The 21,210-nt window shown below is 34.8% G+C and overlaps 3 protein-coding genes across 3 annotated transcripts; all 3 read right to left on the reverse strand.

Annotated features, from left to right (window-relative positions):
- Positions 1-4,430: 4,430 nt before the first annotated feature.
- On the reverse strand, positions 4,431-4,874 carry LOC137640809 (uncharacterized). Its single transcript, XM_068373280.1, has one exon. The coding sequence runs from the start codon at positions 4,872-4,874 to the stop codon at positions 4,431-4,433; it is 444 nt and encodes a 147-aa protein (XP_068229381.1).
- Positions 4,875-5,637: 763 nt separating this feature from the next.
- On the reverse strand, positions 5,638-6,006 carry LOC137640810 (uncharacterized). The gene has a single exon (XM_068373281.1). It carries the CDS (start codon positions 6,004-6,006, stop codon positions 5,638-5,640), a length of 369 nt encoding a protein of 122 aa, XP_068229382.1.
- A 509-nt stretch (positions 6,007-6,515) lies between these two features.
- Positions 6,516-7,208, reverse strand: LOC137640811 (craniofacial development protein 2-like). Its single transcript, XM_068373282.1, has one exon. It carries the CDS (start codon positions 7,206-7,208, stop codon positions 6,516-6,518), a length of 693 nt encoding a protein of 230 aa, XP_068229383.1.
- Between the last annotated feature and the right edge of the window lie 14,002 nt (positions 7,209-21,210).

The raw sequence follows: 21,210 nt of genomic DNA on the forward strand, positions 1-21,210 counted from the left end.
ACTCAACAGTGCATCTCAGTCATAGTCACTGTTTGTGAGGAGAAAAAAGGTTTAAATGAGCACTACGTCCTCTAACAGTCATCAAAGCTTAAATAAATGTGTTATTAACATTCCATTTTAACATTAGAGGGAATAGTAATCCCCAAATTGTGTGTAAATGCAATTGGTGAGAAAGGAGGAGATAAAGTACGAAATGTCCATTCCCCTATTGAAGAAGGTGAGATTAGAAAAAATAACTTCCTTAAAAGTCCGTGGCCTATGGGACCAAAGAAAGATTAGGGGAGGTGTTCATGAAAAGAACCATCACTCCCATATTTACGCAGAGAAATGGGCAATTAATAAAGCAAAGGGATAAACTGAATAGTTTATGCAATCGATGCATCGATTAATGAGCAAGAGTCTATAGCAACTGTAGAGCTATAACAACAAGTTGATAACCTCAATTAGGGAAGACCCCGGGAATGGGAACTAGCCTATAGAGTTATCACCCAAATATCCAATTCACACCTTCAGAGGAATATGGACAAATTGGTAGAAAACCCAATAACCATATGTAGTGGTTATTTCCATGCAGGGACCCTAAAAAAACTTTCGTTAAAAGGAGATTTCAGGCCCATCATACATAAGGAAGCCTCAAAAGTTGAAGGAGTAAAGGCCTTTATGTTAATCTGTAGTTGAATTAACCTACAGCCAGTAGAGAAAACATCTTAATGTAGGTAAGACGGACTCAGAAAAAAAGACAAAAAGGCAGGTACCCTACAGGTACCGGCATTGCCAGAAGTACCAGCAACGCCTGGGGGGAATGATATTGCCTCCAACGTCCTCTGTGCTCTAAGGCACTGGTGCAGATATCCACTCCCATTGACCAATACTAACCCTGCCGCCAGTAACGGCAATGCTGTCAGTGGCAATAGTGCCATTAGATATAACGGTCTAAGGTTTTCGCCGGTACGGGTACTACGGAAGAGTATAAGGTGTCGAGAGATGTCTACAAAGCCGTTAGACATGTACCATAGATGTACCAGCCGTTGCCGGAAGTACCGCAGCACTAGGGGGGGGTAACAGCATTTCCTCCAGCCTCCTATGTGGCCTAAGGTGCTGGCACAGTCAACCAATCCTACAGACTAGTACTAGCTCTGCTGCTAGTAACTACAACATGGTAAGGAGCAAAAGTGCCTAGGGCGGCGGTAAACAAACGGCAAGCTATCTGAAGAAAACACCGTGCCATAGCTGAGGGCAGCACCATCAGTGCAACACTGCCCCGGCAAGCAACCAACGCATCACCACTACAGGTACTATAGGATAGTGTGCCAAAAAGTGGTGGCAAAGCAGTTAGGTACGGCAGTGATGGTAGTCTAATATATAAATATATATATATATATATATATATATATATATATATATATATATATATATATGTATATATATATATATATATATATAATATATATATATATATATATATATATATATATATATATATAGATAGATATATGTATAGATAGATAGATAGCTATATATATATATATATATATATATATATATATATATTATATATATATATATATATATATATAATATTATATATATATATATATATATATAAAGATAGATATATATACTATATATATATATATATATATATATATATATATATATTATATATATATAATATATATATATATACACACATATATATATATATACTATATATATATATATATATATATATATATGTATCTATAATTAAATATACTATATATATATATATATATATATATATATATATATATATATATATATATATATATATATATTATATATATATATATATATATATATATATATATATATATATATTTAGTGCTGCCTTTGACCGTATTAATCATGAGGCCCTTGTTCTCAAACTCAAACAGTTTGGAGTGGGTGGGTCGTTACTTAGCATTATTATTGATTTTTTAAGTAATTAGATCACAAAGAGTTGTTGTTGAAGGGCACCATATGGAGTATAGGAATGAGATATCCAATGTTCCACAGGGTGGTGTTCTTGGCCCATTACTTTTCATAATATATAAATGACATTGTGGTTGGGCCTAGAAAACAAGACTTGTTGCATTTGCAGATGATGCTACTCTCTTTGCATCAATTCTATCCTCTAAATGTAGATCTAGGGTTAGTGAATCCCTTAATAGAGATTTACCTAAAATTAGTGCATGGTGCAAATTATGGGGTATGAAGTTGAGTCCTAATAAAATTCAAAGTATGATTGTAAATACGTCAAGGACGGTGTCCCCTAAACATCCAGATCTCAGTATCGATAATGTTTCTTTAAATTTGTATGACTTAAATTCTAGGTGTGATTCTCGACAGAAAATTTCCTTTTGAGAAAAACATTAGGTCTTTGTCTTCTTCAATTGCACAAAAAAATGGCTTCTTTAGTAAGTCTTACAAGATTTTCGGTGAACAATTTATTCTAAAGAATTGTTTTAATTCTTTCATTCAAACCTGTATTGAGTATTTGTTCTCCTGTCTGGTGTTCAGTTGCTGATTCTTAATTCTTAATACTGTTTGAACAGAAACTTACGGTCTATTAAATTTCTTATTCCTGATCTATATATTAATCTTTGACTCCATCGTTCAATTAGTTGATTATGTGTGTTGCACAAGAATTTTCATAACTCTGACCATCCTTTATATTCAGATCTCCCTAGCAATTTTATCCTGTTCGTAATACTAGGCAGGCAGTTAATTCTAATAGCCAGGCCTTCTCCATCATGAGGATCAATACTACACAGTATTCAAGAAGTTTGGTTCCAGTTGTTACAAGTCGTGGAATGATCTCCCTAATCGGGTAGTTGAATCGGTAGAACTTCAAAAGTTCAAAGTTGAAGCAAAGGTATTTATGATGACCAGGCTGACATGAGTCTTTTTATAGTTTATATATGACATATCTTTTTTTGACGTTGTTAATAATTTATATAGGACATATCTGTTTTGATATTGTTACTGTTTTTAGAATGATTTATTGTTAATTCCTTTTTATCATTTATTTATTTCCCTATTTCCTTTACTCACTGGGCTATTTATCCCTGTTAGCGCCCTTGGGCTTATACTATCTTGCTTTTCCAACTAGGGTTGTAGCTTGGTTATTAATAATAATAATAGTAATGTATATATTTATATATATATTATATATAATATATATATATATATATATATATATATATTATATATATATATATATATAGATATATATATATATTATATATATATATATATATATATATATATATATATATATATATATATATATATATATATATATATATATATAATTGGATTGTCATTACAACTTACCAAGCTGAGCAACAGTTTACTTCTTTAAATTTCTCTGGTCAACTTTATTCTCTCTCTCTCTCTCTCTCTCTCTCTCTCTCTCTCTCTCTCTCTCTCTCTCTCTCTCTCTCTCTCTCTCTCTCTCTCTAAATTCTCGAGGGCTACTAATTCAGGTTTGAAGAAGCGGGAAGTTCATGAATATTTTGATGGGGTGCAGCAAAAGAGGCTCGTTAAATAGATCTTACCTAAACGAAATTCCATTTCTTGTTTCCCGTCTTTGTCTCTGCATTGCGATCTCCGTGATTCCAAAGGAATTCACCTTATAATAGCTACCTATTATTGAGTACGAAACGCTACCATATTTATTGCGTGTTGTGTTATTTAATAGTATTTTTTTTTCCTTTTTTCTTCCATATGGTTGTTTGTTCTAATATTATGAATGTCATCTTTTATGATGATTTTTTTTTAGCAAAATATTTGTCCTGAACTATTTGCTAAATATATTAGTGACATAGTACTCATTCAGTGTTTTTTATTTAGATAATAATTTTTAAGTCACTGCCCCTCTCCAAATGATGTTTTTGACCTGCAAACCGTAAAGGAAAAGTTTAAAAAAACTATCCCTTTCCAAGGTATTCTTCAAATTCTACAATTTCTCTCCTTTCTTAGGAAGTTTTCAAAGCAATTGTTTTTGACACTGACCATCAAGAGAAGGTTTCGAAGTGACCCAATTATAGGAAGTTTTCAACTCCCTTCTTTCCTTTGAATTTGAAGCAATCCTTTTGAATGCGTTCTTTTTTTAATCTTACCCTATGTGGAGATTACCCCATTAAGAAAACTTCAAATGTGCCTCTTCCAAGTTTTTTTTTCTTTAAACTTTACATTTTTTTTCCTCTTTTTCCTGAGAAGGTTACAACAACATTCGCTTATCAGGGGAATTTTTCAACTCCACCCACTACAGGGTATGCTTTATACCTACTCCATTTCTAAGGGATTCTATCCCCCTCCATTTTTCCCTTTTTTTATTGAAAGGTTTCTACACAATCCCTTCTCATAACCAATCAATTGCGGAAATGTTTCTATCCTACTCCTGTTCAAGGGAAGTTTTCTTCTTCTTCTTTGTCTCCATCTTTTCCCACTTCTATGTGGGGGTCGATGTTTCTGGTCAGCATTCTCCATGTACTTCTGTCCCACACCTCATCTTCGGTTAATCCCTTTGATCGAAGGTTATCCTTAATACAGTCCACCCACCTTCGCTTTGGTCTCTTTCTACTTCTCGCTCCCTGTACCTCCATTTTCATCACTCTACTCCCAATATACTGTTCATCTCTTCTCATGACATGACCATACCACCTCAGTCTACTTTCTTGGATCTTATCTGATAGTTTTCTAACTACTTTGTTACCCCTAATTACCTTGATCCGTATCTTATGTCTTCTTGTCCCCTCACACATCAATCTCAACATTCTCATCTCCGCCACATCCATCTTCTTCTCTTCTGGCTTCTTTATTGCCCACGTTTCTGCTCCATACATCATTGCCGGTCTCACAACTGTTTTGTGTACATTACCTTTCAAGTTAACCCCTATTTTCCTGTCACATAGTACCCCAAGTACTTTTTCCAATTCTTCCATCCTGCTTGTATTCTGTTGTTTATTTCTTCCCTCAAGTCACCATCCTGTGCAACTGTTAATCCTAAATACCTGAAATTTTCAACCCTTTTCAATCTCTTCCTCATTCTCGCCATTTTTCAATCTAAAATACTCTGCCTTTTTCCTGCTTATCTTCAATCCTCTATTTTCCATTTATCTTCTCCACTCCATCACTTTCTCTTCTACTACCTCACACCTAGTGCTACACACTATATAATCATCAGCAAAAAGCATACACCAAGTAGACTGATCTCTAATACCTTGTGTTACTACATCCATGACCAAATCAAATAGGCAAGGGCTCAATGCAGATGCCTGATGTAGTCCCACATTTACTGGGAACTTTCTGTTAGGCCTGTATTGCTCTTAACATTTGCTTCTGCCCTTTCATACATGTCTTGGGTGATTATTACGTATATCTCAGGGATTCCCTTTTCTCTCATACATCTCCACAGTTCCTGACAGGGTACTCGATCGTATGTCTTATCCATGTCAATATAGACTATATGTAATCCTTTCTGTTTCTCTCGAAGTTTTCTATCATCTGCCTCAAAGCAAATATTGCTTCTACAATCCCTCTTCCAGGCATGAATCCGAATTGTTCCTCACCAATTGTAGTTTGATCTCTGAGTCTCTTCTCGCTGATCTTCTACATTTTCATAGTATGGCTTATCAGCTTTATGCCTCGGTAGTTGCCACATTCCTGGATGTCTCCCTTCCCCTTATAGATGGGAATGATTAGGCTTCTTCTCCATTTCTCTGGCATATTTTCCTGATTGAAGGTCTTCTGCGTCAAGTTCCACAAGATATCTATGCCTTCCTCTCCAAGACTCTTCCATATCTCTACTGGTATATTATCCGGTCCCGCAGCTTTGCTATTTTTCATCTTCTTTATTGCTTGTTCTACTTCCCTTCTAGTCACTCCCACGGTAACTGTCTCGTTCGGGAGTCCATCTTCAAATACTGTTCTCGATTTCTCCTCATTCAATAGTCCTTCAAGATAAGTTTTCACCCTCATTCAATTTCATTCTCTTCTGCTAGAACTATACCATTGCTATCTTTTATTTGCCTTATCTGTGTCAGGTCTTTAGATGCAGCATTTCATAATATTTTCTTCTCTCTGGATGTTCCCATCTCTCTATAGACTTCATTAAATGTCTCTCCCTTTGCCTTTGTTACTGCTCTTCTTGCTTCTTTCTTTGCTTGTTTATATTTTTACTTATTCTGCTCTTGTCCTGATAGATCTGCCTTCTTTTTTACTTCTTTCTTGGGTTTTACCCGTTCTTGCACCTCGTCATTCCACCACCACGATTCTTTATCATTTGTGGGTCTTCTTCCTGATGACTTTCCAAGTACTTTCTCGCCAATCCTTAGAATCACTTTACTATTTTCGGTCCACCATTCTTGTAACCTTGCTGCTTCCAGCATTCTTTCCTTAAACAAGACTTTCAGTTCTTCCTCTTTCAATTTCCACCACTTAATGTTTGGGTCCAATCTTGTCATTTTACTTCTACAATTCTTTACACTTCAATCAATTACCACTAACCTGTGCTCCATTGCTACACTCTCCCCCTTTATCGCCTTGCAATTTCTAACTTTCGTCAGATAGTGTCTCTTACACAACAACAAATGTATCTGGCTCTCCCTGCCACCACTACTGTAAGTAATCAGTCTGTTAATCGTCTTCTCAAAGAAGGTGTTGATCATTGCAAGGTCAGAAGCAAATGTAAAATCAATCACTCTTTCTCCCCCATCCTTTCTCTCACCTACAGCCCAACTTCCATGCACTCTCTCCATCCCTTCCCTACTAATTCCCAAGTGGTCATTCAGATCTCCTCCTATAATTATCCTTTCCCTTGCAGGAATTATTCCAAGCTCCTGGTCCATCTCCTCCCAGAATGTATCCTTCTCCTCCTCTTTACATCCAGTTTTTGGGGCATAGGCACACACCAAATTGACTATTGTTACTCCCACTCCTAGCTTTAAACTCATAATTCTGAATTTTTTCCTATTCACCCCAATCAAATTTTCATTCAACTCTTTGGATGACATTATTCCTACTCCATTTCTTCCTTCCATATTTGTTCCAGTGTAATGTAATTTACAACCTGTGCCTAGTTCTCTTGCATTATTTCCCTTCCACCTGGTCTCCTGCACACACACCACTCCAATCTTCATTCTCTTCACGAGGTCAACCAGCCCTCGCCCTTTTCCAGCCATTGTTCGTACATTCAGAATTGCTACTCTTATCTTCTTTTCAGATATTTTCCTTTGAGCTTGCCTCTTTAAACCAGACCACCCACAACTGGGTACCCATTGCCAATTTTTCGGAGGGATCAGGCGAGGTCCCAACGTGTTGCTTAAGGGGAACGCCCTAACATTAATTTCATTCTGATTAAACTTACTGATCATAGTTGTTTTGTCTAAATTTTCATTGTCAGATGCCATTCCTGCCGCCAACCCTCCCCCATTTACCCGGGCTTGGGACCTGCACCAAGTTGAGCCTGGCTTGCCCCCCTTAGTGGCTGAATTTGTTAAAGGAAAGATTTCATTCTTGATATTTCCATATATATATATATATATATATATATATATATATATATATATATATATATATATATATATATATATATATATATATATCTTTATATATATATATATATATATATATATATATATATATATATATATATATATATATATATATATATATATATATATATATATTATTTTTTTAACTTTCACCGCAATTGTCTTCTTAAGGATTTTTTTTCTTCTGTTTTTTTTTTCTTTTTTTTGGCATAAAAACTCACAGGGATCATCTCAAACCTATCGTACTAATTTATGTTTCCAAGTACTAAATTTGTCATATTTCCTATGAAGTTCTAAACTTAATCCTTTTTCAAGGAGTGTTTTTTTAATCTAACTACTACTATGGAGAGTTAAACCACACCCGTTTTCATTAGATGCTTTCAACGATGCATGGTTTTATAGGAATAGATTCTGCTTTAGATTCTATAGGGCAGGTTTTCAAGCTTACTACTCATATTCAACTCGACATCTTCCTCATTTTTGCAGGGAAGGTTCCAATTCAATCCACTCTCACGGAAAGATGTCGCTTTTAACAACTGCAGAGAAGGTTTCAAACATACCTTTTCCAGAAGATGTTTCCCATTCAAAATTTTTCCAATTTTTACGGATAGGTACTCACGGAATTTTTTTTTTTCAGATAGGTTTTACTCTAGAACACCCACGGAAAGAGTTTCAAATTATGATTGTAAGTTAAATTTTTTCTTTATTTCCTAGGAAAGTTTATATATATATATATATATATATATATATATATATATATATATATATATATATATATATATATATATATATATATATATATATATTTCGTGGCCGGACCGTTTGCCCACTGACAGTTTGCCTATGGACACTTTGCCTACCGGACAGTTTGCCTACCAGTCAGATTGCCTACCGGACAGGTTACCTATTGGACATTTTGACCTTGGAGTTGAAATTACCATATACAAAAAAAAAAAAAAAAAAAAAAAAAAAAAAAAAACCGCAAATTCACGTCTACAATTTTTTTATTTGTATTTAAATAAGAATTACTTAATTAGATCTAATAGAACAAGGTCTAAAAGGAAAAGATAAATTAAAAACTTTTTATAAATTATGAGCAATGCTACGAAGAAACCTAAGAACTAGAGTGATGTCAGTCTTTCAGTCATTGATTTATATTCTTGTACTTTTTCTTCATCGGTGGCAAAGCAATTCTAGCATTGCCACCTTGCTCTTTACGCAATCGGTCTACAAGTCGACACAAAGCTGGTTGTGTTATGGCCACCTGTAAGTCGAAGGCTCTTTGGCAGCCTTCTATCGAGTTGTTGGGACGAGGTAAATTTTGTAAGACTCTTTCGGGAACATTCCAAAGTTCTTGAGGAAAAACGTGCAGTCTTTTTCATTCTTGTTGCACATTTCCAATCCACGTAGCGCTCAAAATAGTTCAGAGAGTCTCCCAGGATGTTGTCTGTCTTCTCGTCCAGTGATGACACAAATTGTTCAAACGTGTCGCTCACATCTTGTAAAGGAGCAAATGCAAGTGCTTAGAGTGATTAATCAGCATTGCATTTTCGGGACTTTCAGTATACCAACTGGCAAGTTCTTGGGCTTGAATTTTTCACCACATACATTACCCAAAGTGGAATAGGCAACCACTGATTTGACTATGTGGAAAGTGTCTTTTGACAGAATTCATCACTGCTTTTTCAAAGTCCAGCTTCAGCGAGGCGGGGTTTAAATTTCTTTCGTTCTTGAGGAAAGTCCAAATTGCATCGTAGGTTGCTTCGTTCTTGCTTTGTGACACAGAACAATAATGGCACTGTTCGTTATACGTTTAGCATGGCATGAATAGTGTAAAGTTGGAAATCAGGGTCCGAATTAAATGTTCCATCGCCAAACAAATATAATTTGCTCTTAAGAACGTCAAGGTTTTTCGGGGTTGTCCAAATTACAATTTCAAGATTTTCGTTTTCATGTGCCAAAAAAAAGTTCTCCTCTTGTCGTTACTTTGAGTTCTTCGGTAATTATATTCCCATCTGGAGACTGGAGCAATCCTTTGTCATCGCACCATTCGTGAAAGAGCCTCTTTATTAGGTAGGGCTCCTGCAGCATCCAGAGGAAAATGCGTAGTTTCTTTTTGTATAACAGATCCTGTGCACTCGTCCGACGAACTCGCTCTTTTCTTGATTGAATCAACAGTGTTAATGCCAATAAGTCGGGCTGTGCTCGGGGGATCGCTACGTAAAAAGAAAATAAAAAAAAAGAAAAGAATGAAAATATATCAACTTATCATACAAAATTTATCATACAAAAACCTGTGAACAAGGTACACTTTTTAAACACTTTAAAATAAAAGCTTTGTTGAATAATTCAACACGACACACACTGTTCCCTTGTAGGAAATAAGGTAGGGTATTGAAGTCCTGCTTGACTGAGCGCTGTGATCGTTGGAGTTTCAAATATACCCAACTTGGCTGGGACGACAGATAACAGACAAATAATTGAGAAGGTAGGGTAGTCTAGTTTGTTACCAGTCCTACTAGACAGGCAAATGTGCTCATTGAAATTTCCAATATACCCAACTTCCCGGTCAAGGAAAACAACTGGTAATCTGTTAATGAGTGTAAGATCAATTAAGAGCCAACTAAATATATATATATATATATATATATATATATATATATATATATATATATATATATATATATATATATATATATATATATATATATATATATATATATATATATATATATATATATATATATATATATATATATATATATAGCCGTTTCAACATGTAAATAACAAAGGAAAAGTCCGGTTAATCAAAATTTTATCATTATTAATTAAAAACTTTATATAAAGAAACTGTAGGCAAACTGTCTGTAGGCAAAATGTCCAGTAGGCAAGCTGCCCGGTAGGCAAACTGTCCGGTAGGCAAACTCTCCATAGGCAAACTATCCGTAAGCAAACTCTCAGGGTACCATATATATGGTTTCGAACATATCACGCTATTAGAGGGATATTCCAGCTTCACTAGAATACTAAAATTGACCAGTAGAAAATAATCTGAAATAGTCTATGGGTGAATCATATTTTCCCTCTTCAACTGGGAGAGTTTCAAATGTATTATTATTATTATTATTATTATTATTATTATTATTATTATTATTATTATTATTATTATTATTATTATTATTATTATTATTATTATTATTATTTGCAGGAATTTTTAAACTCTAAGCCCAATACAAAATGTTTTAAACGTATATATTCCTTATTGATGTTTAGATCTTTAGATTTTTTCTTCCATTTCCTGAGAAGAGTACATCAAAATCACTTTCTAAAAAGTTAAAAAGTTATTTTTTTTTACACTAACAGCCAAAAGAAAGTCTTCAAAACTACCCTCAATGAAGTGATTTTTTGAAACCTAAATGTTCCCTTTTTTTCTTGGGATTAAAAACTAATGTTTTTTCAAAATGTTTTATTTTTTTTTCTTTTCTTTTTTTCTACTACTGAAATGATATTTGTAAAATAGCTGACAGGATACACCAGGTTCATATAGAAACAGTTGAAATACGAGTAGATAGATAACGAATAAGAATTCTTCAAATAAAACTATTTACATTGTATTACTATTGACATTATATAGTCTTAAACTGGTGATATCAAAGGATCAAGAAAATAGCGCCTGATGAATCAATACCTTACTATTTTTTTCTCTCTTTTTTATCCATTTCCATTAACTTTTATGTAACCTTTAAAAAATAAACTGCCTAAAGTATCCTAATGGAGGCCTTTTCTGTAGATTACTAAATATTTTGAACATCAAAAATATATAGAGGCATACTCTTCGCTGAGAAATAGATGCATTTCTTACTTTGATCAGAGTCTAAATAATTTTTGTTTTATAATGAAGTTGGTGATACCCAGGAAGTTATTTACATGGACCATTGAATATACAAAGCTTCGCTCGCTCCGATTAAAACTGACGATCGACTGAAATGGCACCAAACCTCAATCGGTTTCTTGTGGGGAAAGTATTTAGAATTATGTGGGTCTCTTTCTACGGTTCGTCAGTATCTATATTTCTTCTGGTCCCGCTTCCCTCTGTATTTCATAACAGCTTATGGGATTTTATAAATATCTATATATGTTGGAATTGAAATTTATAGATCAAAAGTCTTCGCTTTAGGTTTGCAGAGAGAGAGAGAGAGAGAGAGAGAGAGAGAGAGAGAGAGAGAGAGAGAGAGAGAGAGAGAGAGAGAGAGAGAGAGAGAGATAACATTAGGTGTGAAATCATGACATTATAGCAAATAGAGTAAATTTCATAATATTTTTTTCCTGTAGAGCCCCTAATTTGTGTGTTTGATTCCTTGACTATTATATAGTGTTGACCTTTCCTGAATGGTTTCTTTTTCATCAGTACTAATGCTCTCTTATCCTCGTCGTATTTTCTATATCATTTCAAAAGATTTTGTCAGAGCTTTGTCTTGAACTATTGATCTAGGTACTCATTTCATTTTGCTTCATTATCTGTCCCCTTTTACCACTAGGTTTTCCCTAAACTAAGTATACATGGCTAGAAAGAAAGAAAAAAATATAATAATAATAATAATAATAATAATAATAATAATAATAATAATAATAATAATAATAATAATAATAATATTAATAATAATAGTAGTAGTAGTAGTAGTAGTAGTAGTAGTAGTAGTAGTAGTAGTAGTAGTAGTAATGACAATAATAATTAATGGCTGTTATATTGGGAAGGTTTCAGAATGACAAAATGGAATTAGACACGCAACTGGTATCTATTGAATTAGGAAAGGAAGAACTTATAGGTCTTAGCAGGATCAAAGAGAGATGAATGATAATGTCGAATTCTTGTATCACGTCTTGAGCAACGGAAATATATAAATTGGTTTTGATAATATCATCCTACCTCATGTTAATGTACACAGTGATAAATGTGAGTATTGTATCTCTCAATTAATCTTTTTTGGCCGAGGATATCTTTTTTTTTCCTTAAATAGTATTCAATGTTCTGATTCTATTCATTTTGATAGGTGGTTGCCCCAATGAACTAAATATGTGTTGTTGGAATGTTGCAGGAGTAAAGGATAAGATGAATAATCAGGATGTTTTATCTTTTGTTCTTAATTATCATATTGTTTGGCTATTGGAGATAAAAACAACTGCTAAAATAAATGTACCTGGCTTTTATACATACCAAAATCCGTCTATGTATTGTGGTAGAAGAGGCGGAGTGGCAATGTTAGTAAAATATTCATTATTGAGTGTCATTAAATTTGTGAATATGAATATAGAAGGTCAAATTTGGGTTGAATTATCATGCTATCCTGGGTTTATGTTTGGAGGTGTTTATATACCACCAAGTGATTCGCCTTATTTTGTACCAACATGTTTTGGTAACCTTGGAGCTGTTATGAATGAGTATGAAAATGTAGTAGCAATGGGGGATTTTAATTCCCGTGTAGGTATTCCCCTTCTTTGTAACGAGAACTTTGAACCATATATATACAGTGGGGTGATTGATTTGAATATTAATGGTAATGGTAGGAATTTGTTGAATATGTGTCAGAGCAGTAATATGGTAATTGGTAACCACCTTGTTTATGGAGAACACACTTTTGGAGGCGGCTTAACTTTCAGAAGGGGGTCAGACTGGGTATCAGAAATTGACTTGTGCATTATTTCACAAAAATCACTTAACCACTTGAAGTCTGTTAAAATAAATCAAAACTTTTTAATATCTGACCATGCCCCGATGATGGTGAGGCTTAATTTCACTAGTACGAAGAATGTAACCCTTCCATTATTAACTGAGCGTGCAAGAGATTTGGGCAGATCTTACTTTGACTCAAATTATCGAGATCACAGTTGCATAACGAGAGGACTTGCTTGCAAGCAAGTAGATCTAAATAGATTTAAACGAGCAATAGAGGAGGCAATACCTCCCAGTTTGGATGAAATTAATGTAAATTCAGTTTGTACTGGATTGGAATCAGCCACTATAATCATCAATAGGGTGGCTAAAGAATGTAAATTACCAAATGGGAGAGAGCAGGATCAAAATGAATGGGATCAGAATCACCCAAGGTGGAAACGGATATTTGAAAAGGATGATCCAAAAATTATTTGGAAGTCAATTAACTGGAAAGGGAATGTAATGAATAATGATGACAGTACTCAACCGGATGACGTTCATTTCAAATTACATTTCGAAAGGCTCTTTAATCCTGATCCTAATCTTGCAAACAATATCCAACCACTCGATATATCTTCGTCACCTAACATTCCTATATTAGACGACCCATTCACTTATCAAGAGATAGATATGACAGTGAAAAAAATGAATAAGGGGAAAAGCTATGTTGGTGTGTGCCCTGGTATATTGTCTCTTTTGCCAATGACTTGGCTGAGCTTTTTCCTTACCATTTGTAACTTTTTATTTTGTAATTTTATTTACCCTTTTGCTTGGTGTCATGACAGGTTAGTTACACTCTTCAAATCAGGTAATAGAATGGACTGTGGGAATTACAGGGGCATAAGTATAATGAACACTTTCGCAAAATTTTATGATGCACTGTTGGTGAGACGTTTAAATCTGTGGGCTGGTATAGATAAATGTCAGGCTGGAGCCCAAAAGGGTAGAGGGTGTATCGAACAAATATTATCTTTGAGGCTTATGATGGAATACGCAATTTTTAAGAAAAAGAAGCTGTATGTTGTATTTGTAGATTTTAGTAAAGCATACGACCGTGTTCCAAGAGATAATTTAATTGAGTGACTAAAAGAGAAAGGTTGTGGTAAGACTATGTTAATGGCCATTCGTAAGATCTATGCTTGTACTAAAAGTGTCTTGAAATCAGCTGTGATTATATCTACTGTTGGAATACGTCAGGGTGCTCCAACAAGCTGTTTATTATTTACTATATACCTAGACAAAATGGTTAAAATGATAAAAGAGGGAATTGGCAGAGATGGGTTTTTAGGGACAATGCATACGCTATTATTGATGGATGACACAGTTATTTTAAGTACATCAAGAGAAAAGTGTTTTGAGAAAATTGGGATTATGTTGGATTACTGTAACTTATATGGGATGATTGTTAACGAAAAAAAGACCAAGTTTTTTGTAGTAAATGGAAATGCAAGAGATAGAGAGTCTCTAGTCATAAATAATGTTAAGATAGACCATTGTGAAAAATATTTGTATCTTGGTGCATGGTTTACGGGTGATGGCAAAATGCAATCAGTGCTCAAACAACATGAAATTGAAAATGCAAAGACCATTAACAAGTTCTCAATATTTTGTTATAACAATACAACTATGCCATATGCATATAAAGTCAAAGTGTTCAAAGCAGCGTTAGGAGCCTCACTACTTTATAGTGCAGAGAGTTGGCTTACAAACAACGTTATATGTATGGAGAGGGTATACAACCAGGCTGTTAGATGCTTATTGGGGGTCAGAAATAATACGCCTATGACATTGTGCTTAGTTGAGAGTGGCCTTGAGTCTTTTAATCGTGAAGTTCAATTAAGAAGGAAACGTTTTTTAGAAAAAAAAAGGGCGAACATTGATATGGAAGAACCGTTCCACTATATTTATGAAATTTGCAGAAGTGAAAATACACCTGGTTACAGATTTTTGAATTCTTGTCTAGTTGATAACATCATCAGGTCAGCCTTGACCAAATGAAAAATGAAATCCGGAATAAACCTGAAACAGCAACAAAATATTATACGTACAGAGAAATTTTAAATAGATCCTTGCAAAGGCATAGAGTGTACAGTGAAAATGTTTATGTACCAGACTATATACGAATTGCCTTCACTAGATTACGTTTAATGTCCCACGACCTAAGAATAGAGACGGGAAGGTGGAGTAGAACTCCAAGGGAGTTGCGAGTGTGTAATTGTGATTCACAGACAGTACAGAATGAAGTGCATGTCCTAATTGAATGTACAATGTCACGATCGAAGAGGCAGAAATTTAGTAATCTTAATTATACGAACATAGACGCACTGTTTGGAGAAGAAAACCACGTAATTGACCTGTGCCAGTATGTATTTGAAGTGTTAAAGATTTATAATTAAATGTTTGTTTTGTTTTGGTGTTGATGTATGAGGGGTTTGTTGTGATGGTTGATTAATAGCCTTATATTTCTTTATGGAAGAAAATATGATTTTTCTGGACAAAATATTTTATAATGTAATGGGGAAAATGTATAATTGTTACAGAATAAAACCCACTGTTTTGTGTAAACTAAATATAATTATTGTACTACAATGTATATAAAGTTTTGTCAATAAAGAATAAATAAAAAAAAATATGTTCTAAATTCTCATGATAAAGGATTTAATCTCAATTAAAATGTCGTCTGATTTTATTCTGTAAAATATATGTAGATATAACGTTTTACCATCTTAATATATCTTAAAATTTATAAACAACCTTTACTAATCAGATGGCCTCTTTGTTGAAAGGCTTACGGGTAAGGTGGACGTAAAGGCCTATACCCCGGACCTTTTTCCTGCCGTCAAACTACCTTTCCTGCCAAGCTAGGACCACGAATGGCTAGGCAATGGCTGCTGATGACTCAGCAGGTTAACCTACAGGTTCCCCCAACACCACTATCCCTATCCACAGGGATGATGAGGTTGCAGACACTATAATAAACTATGTACTTGGGCAGGACTCGAACCCCAGTCCGGCAGATCGCCAGGCAGGGAAATTTCCAAAAACGTACCACAACCTCTCTCTCTCTCTCTCTCTCTCTCTCTCTCTCTCTCTCTCTCTCTCTCTCTCTCTCTCTCTCTCTCTCTCTCTCTCTCTCTCTCATCGTCATTTCAGTCATTTATTTATATATCAGCTTTAAATTTATACCCTTTGTATAATCGATATGTCTTTGTCTATTTTGTTCATAACATCAAGTGTTCATATTAGGATCCAATTTACCGCTATGTTTGTACCATCTCATTTTCCTCTACCCCTTTGTGCTTTTTATCGTTATTCATTGGTATAGTTATTTTTGTTTAACTCTTCCGAATTTTCACCCTTTCCCCTTCAGGTTTATTTTTTTCTTTCTTTCTTCGTCTCATTATGATCTGGTGTGAGTTACCTAATAATTATTGTTTTCTTTTCGCTGGATAATTTTTCGTTGATATTTCTTGCAAGGTTTTTATTCATTTAAGCTATTCCAAAATTTGTTTTATAATTCATAATTTTTTTTAATAAAACCTTTAATTTTGTGATTTGCTTATTTGTTTCTACTGAAAAATTATTTTTCCTATACGATAATTCATTATGATTATTTTTCTCTTTATTTCGATTATGTGTTGATATATATTTCTGTAAATCCCTTTCCAAAAAGCAAATTTATGTCAAAGGATGAAAATACTAATAGATTTTTTTCCCCTTTTCACATACTTCTTCGACTCCTATTTTGACTGAGACTGGCTGTTTTTTTTTTTTTTTTTTTTTTTTTTTTTTTTTTTTTTTTTTTTTTTTTTTTTTTTTTTTTTTTTTTCTGATGGGCATATACAAGAGTATTCTGACCAATCCCATAAAATTACTTTTATATGAATAGAGCTATAAATTCCGCGATGTATTCACTCCTACTTTAGTTATGCACATATTATTCATGTATTAAAAACTAATCTGAAAAACTTTTGGTAAAACAAAAGGATCATACAAAATTTCTTTTTAATAATTTACGTTACATTACTATCTTACAAGACTAGTAAAAGGAGTGCCTTCCATTTACAAGTACTTGCTTCGTAGCCACAAGAATCATAAGAATGCCCTCTCTAAGATATATATGAAAATATATATATATATATATATATATATATATATATATATATATATATATATATATATATATATATATATATATATATATATATATATATATATATATATATATTAATAACAATATGTATGATATGCCGTAAGCAGCAGAGTCGCTTTCGTAAAATGTAATTTACGGTTAATGGAGATTTACTTTTGTATTGATACAAAATTTATCGTAACAACTTACTGATGGTGTACAGATCGTATAAAAAAACAATCCATCAATAAGTAATCATTGACATTATTTAAGAAAATTTTACAATATTTCTTTGTTTGTAAAGAAATATGTTTATTACAGAACCATACTAATTATTAATAGTATTTGCCATTTGACAAAAAGCCCATTTAGAATAAAATTGAGATTATCATAATAAATTAAAGAAAACTATTCAGAATAGAATGCTGCTTTATAATGTCTGAATACGTCAATCCCAAAAATTAATTAGATTTTACTTGAACAAATAAAGATGGGAGTTAAAAAAGACGGATTTTGAGTGAAGCGAAAAATCTATTTTTGGGTGAGATAGACATGTCGTCCTAAAGGAAGTTCCTTAAAGTAGCTTCCTAAGGGACATATGTACTACAGTGATATTCCCAGAGAATTTTACCTTTAGGTATCCAGAATTCTAACTCCTTGCGCGAATATCCTTAAATTTTCTCTCAAGGATATCGCATGATATCAGAAGACGTATTATTGACACGTCATATAGCAATCTGCACCACTAATAGCGTTTACGCTTCGAGGAGGTGTGGCAAAATAAAAGGGAGCTGTATCAAGGCTACACCGCTCTTGTACTACTATTGAGTATGATAACAGCGCCATTCCCACGATGGCGGACATTTCTTGTAGCATTGAGCATGGTGTTACAGATACACTACCACGGGAGGGATACGGTGAAGATCTTTTCTTTTTGGAAGAGATGGGGGGGGGGGGTCCATCAGGACGACATGGCTATCTCAGCGAAAAATAGATTTTTAGCTTCGCTCAAAATCGTTTTTTTGGGCTCAAGCCATGCCGTCCTGATGGAAGCATACCAGAGCATTAGTGTATCTGTGGATTTTCATCAGTGCCCTCACCTTATAGCAGCCTTTTTTATGGTCAGGGGGACCAATTGAGACAAGTGACGTCACCGTTATTCGTCATCATCACTAATCATAAACACGTTAGTGCTTCCTGCCTCCTACAGGGAAGAGTCATTTAGACAGTGGAAAGGGGGTCTGGAGGTTAGCATATATTGTATGACCAAACATAAGTATACACTGAATATACAAATAGTCTCATAGTTGTATATTTGTTGAATTAACATCAGTGTCTCTTATATCTATATTTGTGAGAATACAATTATATGAGGAATACTTACTTTGGTAAGTCGAAGAACTCTGGCATGTATACATAAAATTGTCTGGCGAAAGAGGATGTACTACATTCTAATAGAAATTTATTCCCAATAAATGACTAAAAGAGATGGTCAGTAAAACGAATGTAGTATGACAATGGGATTATACCTGTAACGAGTACATAGACTATATTTCTTTCTTAAAGGGAAGAAATGATGACTGCCACTCTCAGACTGAAGAAAATTTATAAAACAATTTCTCTTCCTGATTCCTGTACTGGTTACTTCTATCTGCATTGTGTACTACGTACACCTGCAATTATGCTATCTGTATAATTCCACACCTAGGTTTTTGAACAGAACTAGTGTCACCATGGTAACACTTAATGAAAAGAGGTCACACCTAAGAAGGGTGACCGCTTCTCCCTTTAATTGACAGTCCCAGTCAATTAGCTGTTCATCGTAGAATTAGACCGCAGGTTAAGTATTCTACCCGACGTCACCATATACTGCTTCAGATCACGGACTTGCTTAGTGTAGTGTTTGTAGTACACTCTGGATGATTCTCACCTAGTACATGTGTGAGGACATGTGAGGTCCCCAGCTAATAAATGTTTACCACAGTAATTAAGGGGCAGGTTTTAATACACTACCTGCCGCCACAACGAAGTGTTTCAGTTCATGCACTTGTTTTGCATAGTGTTTGTAAAACACTCCGGATGATTTTCATCCAGTGTATGAACGAAGATGCTTAAAGTCCATATTCTGAAAGAAGTTCAGTGATGAAGCAATCTCTCTCGGATCATGACCTGCGGGAGTACTTTCCGGATCCGCTCTATGAATAAAGTAGGTGAGCTTCGCCATTAGTTGTTTCAGGGATAAATTCGATCAAGAAGTTTCTCCTTTAAAGAGCTGTCCCCCCCTGAAGTCTGAAGTTCTACAGGACATAGAGAAACATCTTCCATCAGAGGGCAGATTCTCCAGGGACACCATATCTTAGTGGGTACCTCGTTTTTAGAGAGAAAGGATGGATCAGGAAAGAGATTCAGCTCTCCCACTTCCGTGAACTGAATGTGACCATCATCTCTGGATAGGGCCACTATTTCACTAACTCTAGCCCCAGAGGCTATAGCAAATAGAAAAATAACCTTTTTGGTTAGATCTGTAAGAGAACAATCTTCATTGTTCACAGATGAGGCATAATGTAGGACTTTATCCAAAGACCAAGAGATGGGCTTTGGAGGTACTGCGGGCCTAATCCTAGCGCATGCCTTCGGAATCTTATTAAAGATTTCATTCGCCAGATCCACTTGAAAAGCATATAGAAGAGGCCTAGTCAAAGCTGACTGGCACATATTTATTTTATTGGCCGCCAGACCTTGGCTATGAAGGTGGACAAAGAAGGAGAGAATTTCATTGAAATTTCTTTTGGTCCTTTTGCTTTCACAAACGCAACCCACTTTTCCCAGGAAGACTCATGTTGTCTTCTAGTTGATTTAGCCTTTTATTCTTCTAAGAATTCTATATTGCCTTTTGAGATCCCAAATCTTTTTCTAACCGCTAGAGTAAGAAAATCACGAAATGAAGGGTTTGGGTTCTCTGTGATAAAACGAAGGCAGTTAATTTCTGAACCTTCGGAAATAAACCTAGGATCAGAGCTAGGACCAGCCTCATCTTCAACTTCTTCATATCGTCTATCAGCTCCACTAGAGGATCCTCGTATGGGGCTACATATCGAGGTAGTTTCTTGAAGACGCTCGTGACGAAGAGGTCGAATTGCAGTTCCGGGACTTGTTACGAGGGAATAGGTCTGTGTCCATGGATCATTCCAACTCTATCGGCTTGGACCGAAATAGATTATCCACTGTCACCTTGTGGATCAGTTGTAAATGAACTGCTGGCAGGTGCCATCTCTTTAAAAAAGGGATGGTAACTTCACTTTGACAGTATGAGACGTTCAATTGTGACGTCTTATTATCTCTTCGGTGTCCCAGATCAGTCGTAGGAAGTCTGATCTGTGTGGAGGGGGCTTCCCCACTCATGATAGGACCAGCTGAGTCTTGGGACTTTCGTGCTTTAATTTTTGTTAGAGAAGCAATTAAAGAGGGATCGATATCAGTCTTTTTTTAACTCTTCAAGCGTTTGATGCGTATTTTTCCAGGCTCTTAACGTATCTTTTCGCTGTTCTCTTTGCATTAGGTCTGTCACTAAAGCAAACTGGGGAAAGTTTAACACTTGTCCCTGTTGGCGTCTTGGAAATCTGACTGATTACCTTGACAGACCTCGCGAGCTCCTTTTATATTCTCAAGGGAAAGAAGAGTTTATCTGACTGTGGGCTTCAATGGTTTTTCAGCCATTGAAACCCTTGAGCTGGAGGAAGTCGAGACTTCTAGAAGCTTATCTTGTATCCGTGATGTCCCAGGAA

The sequence above is a fragment of the Palaemon carinicauda genome, chromosome 5, assembly GCF_036898095.1.
Source record: "Palaemon carinicauda isolate YSFRI2023 chromosome 5, ASM3689809v2, whole genome shotgun sequence".
NCBI classification, from domain to species: Eukaryota; Metazoa; Arthropoda; class Malacostraca; order Decapoda; family Palaemonidae; genus Palaemon; species Palaemon carinicauda.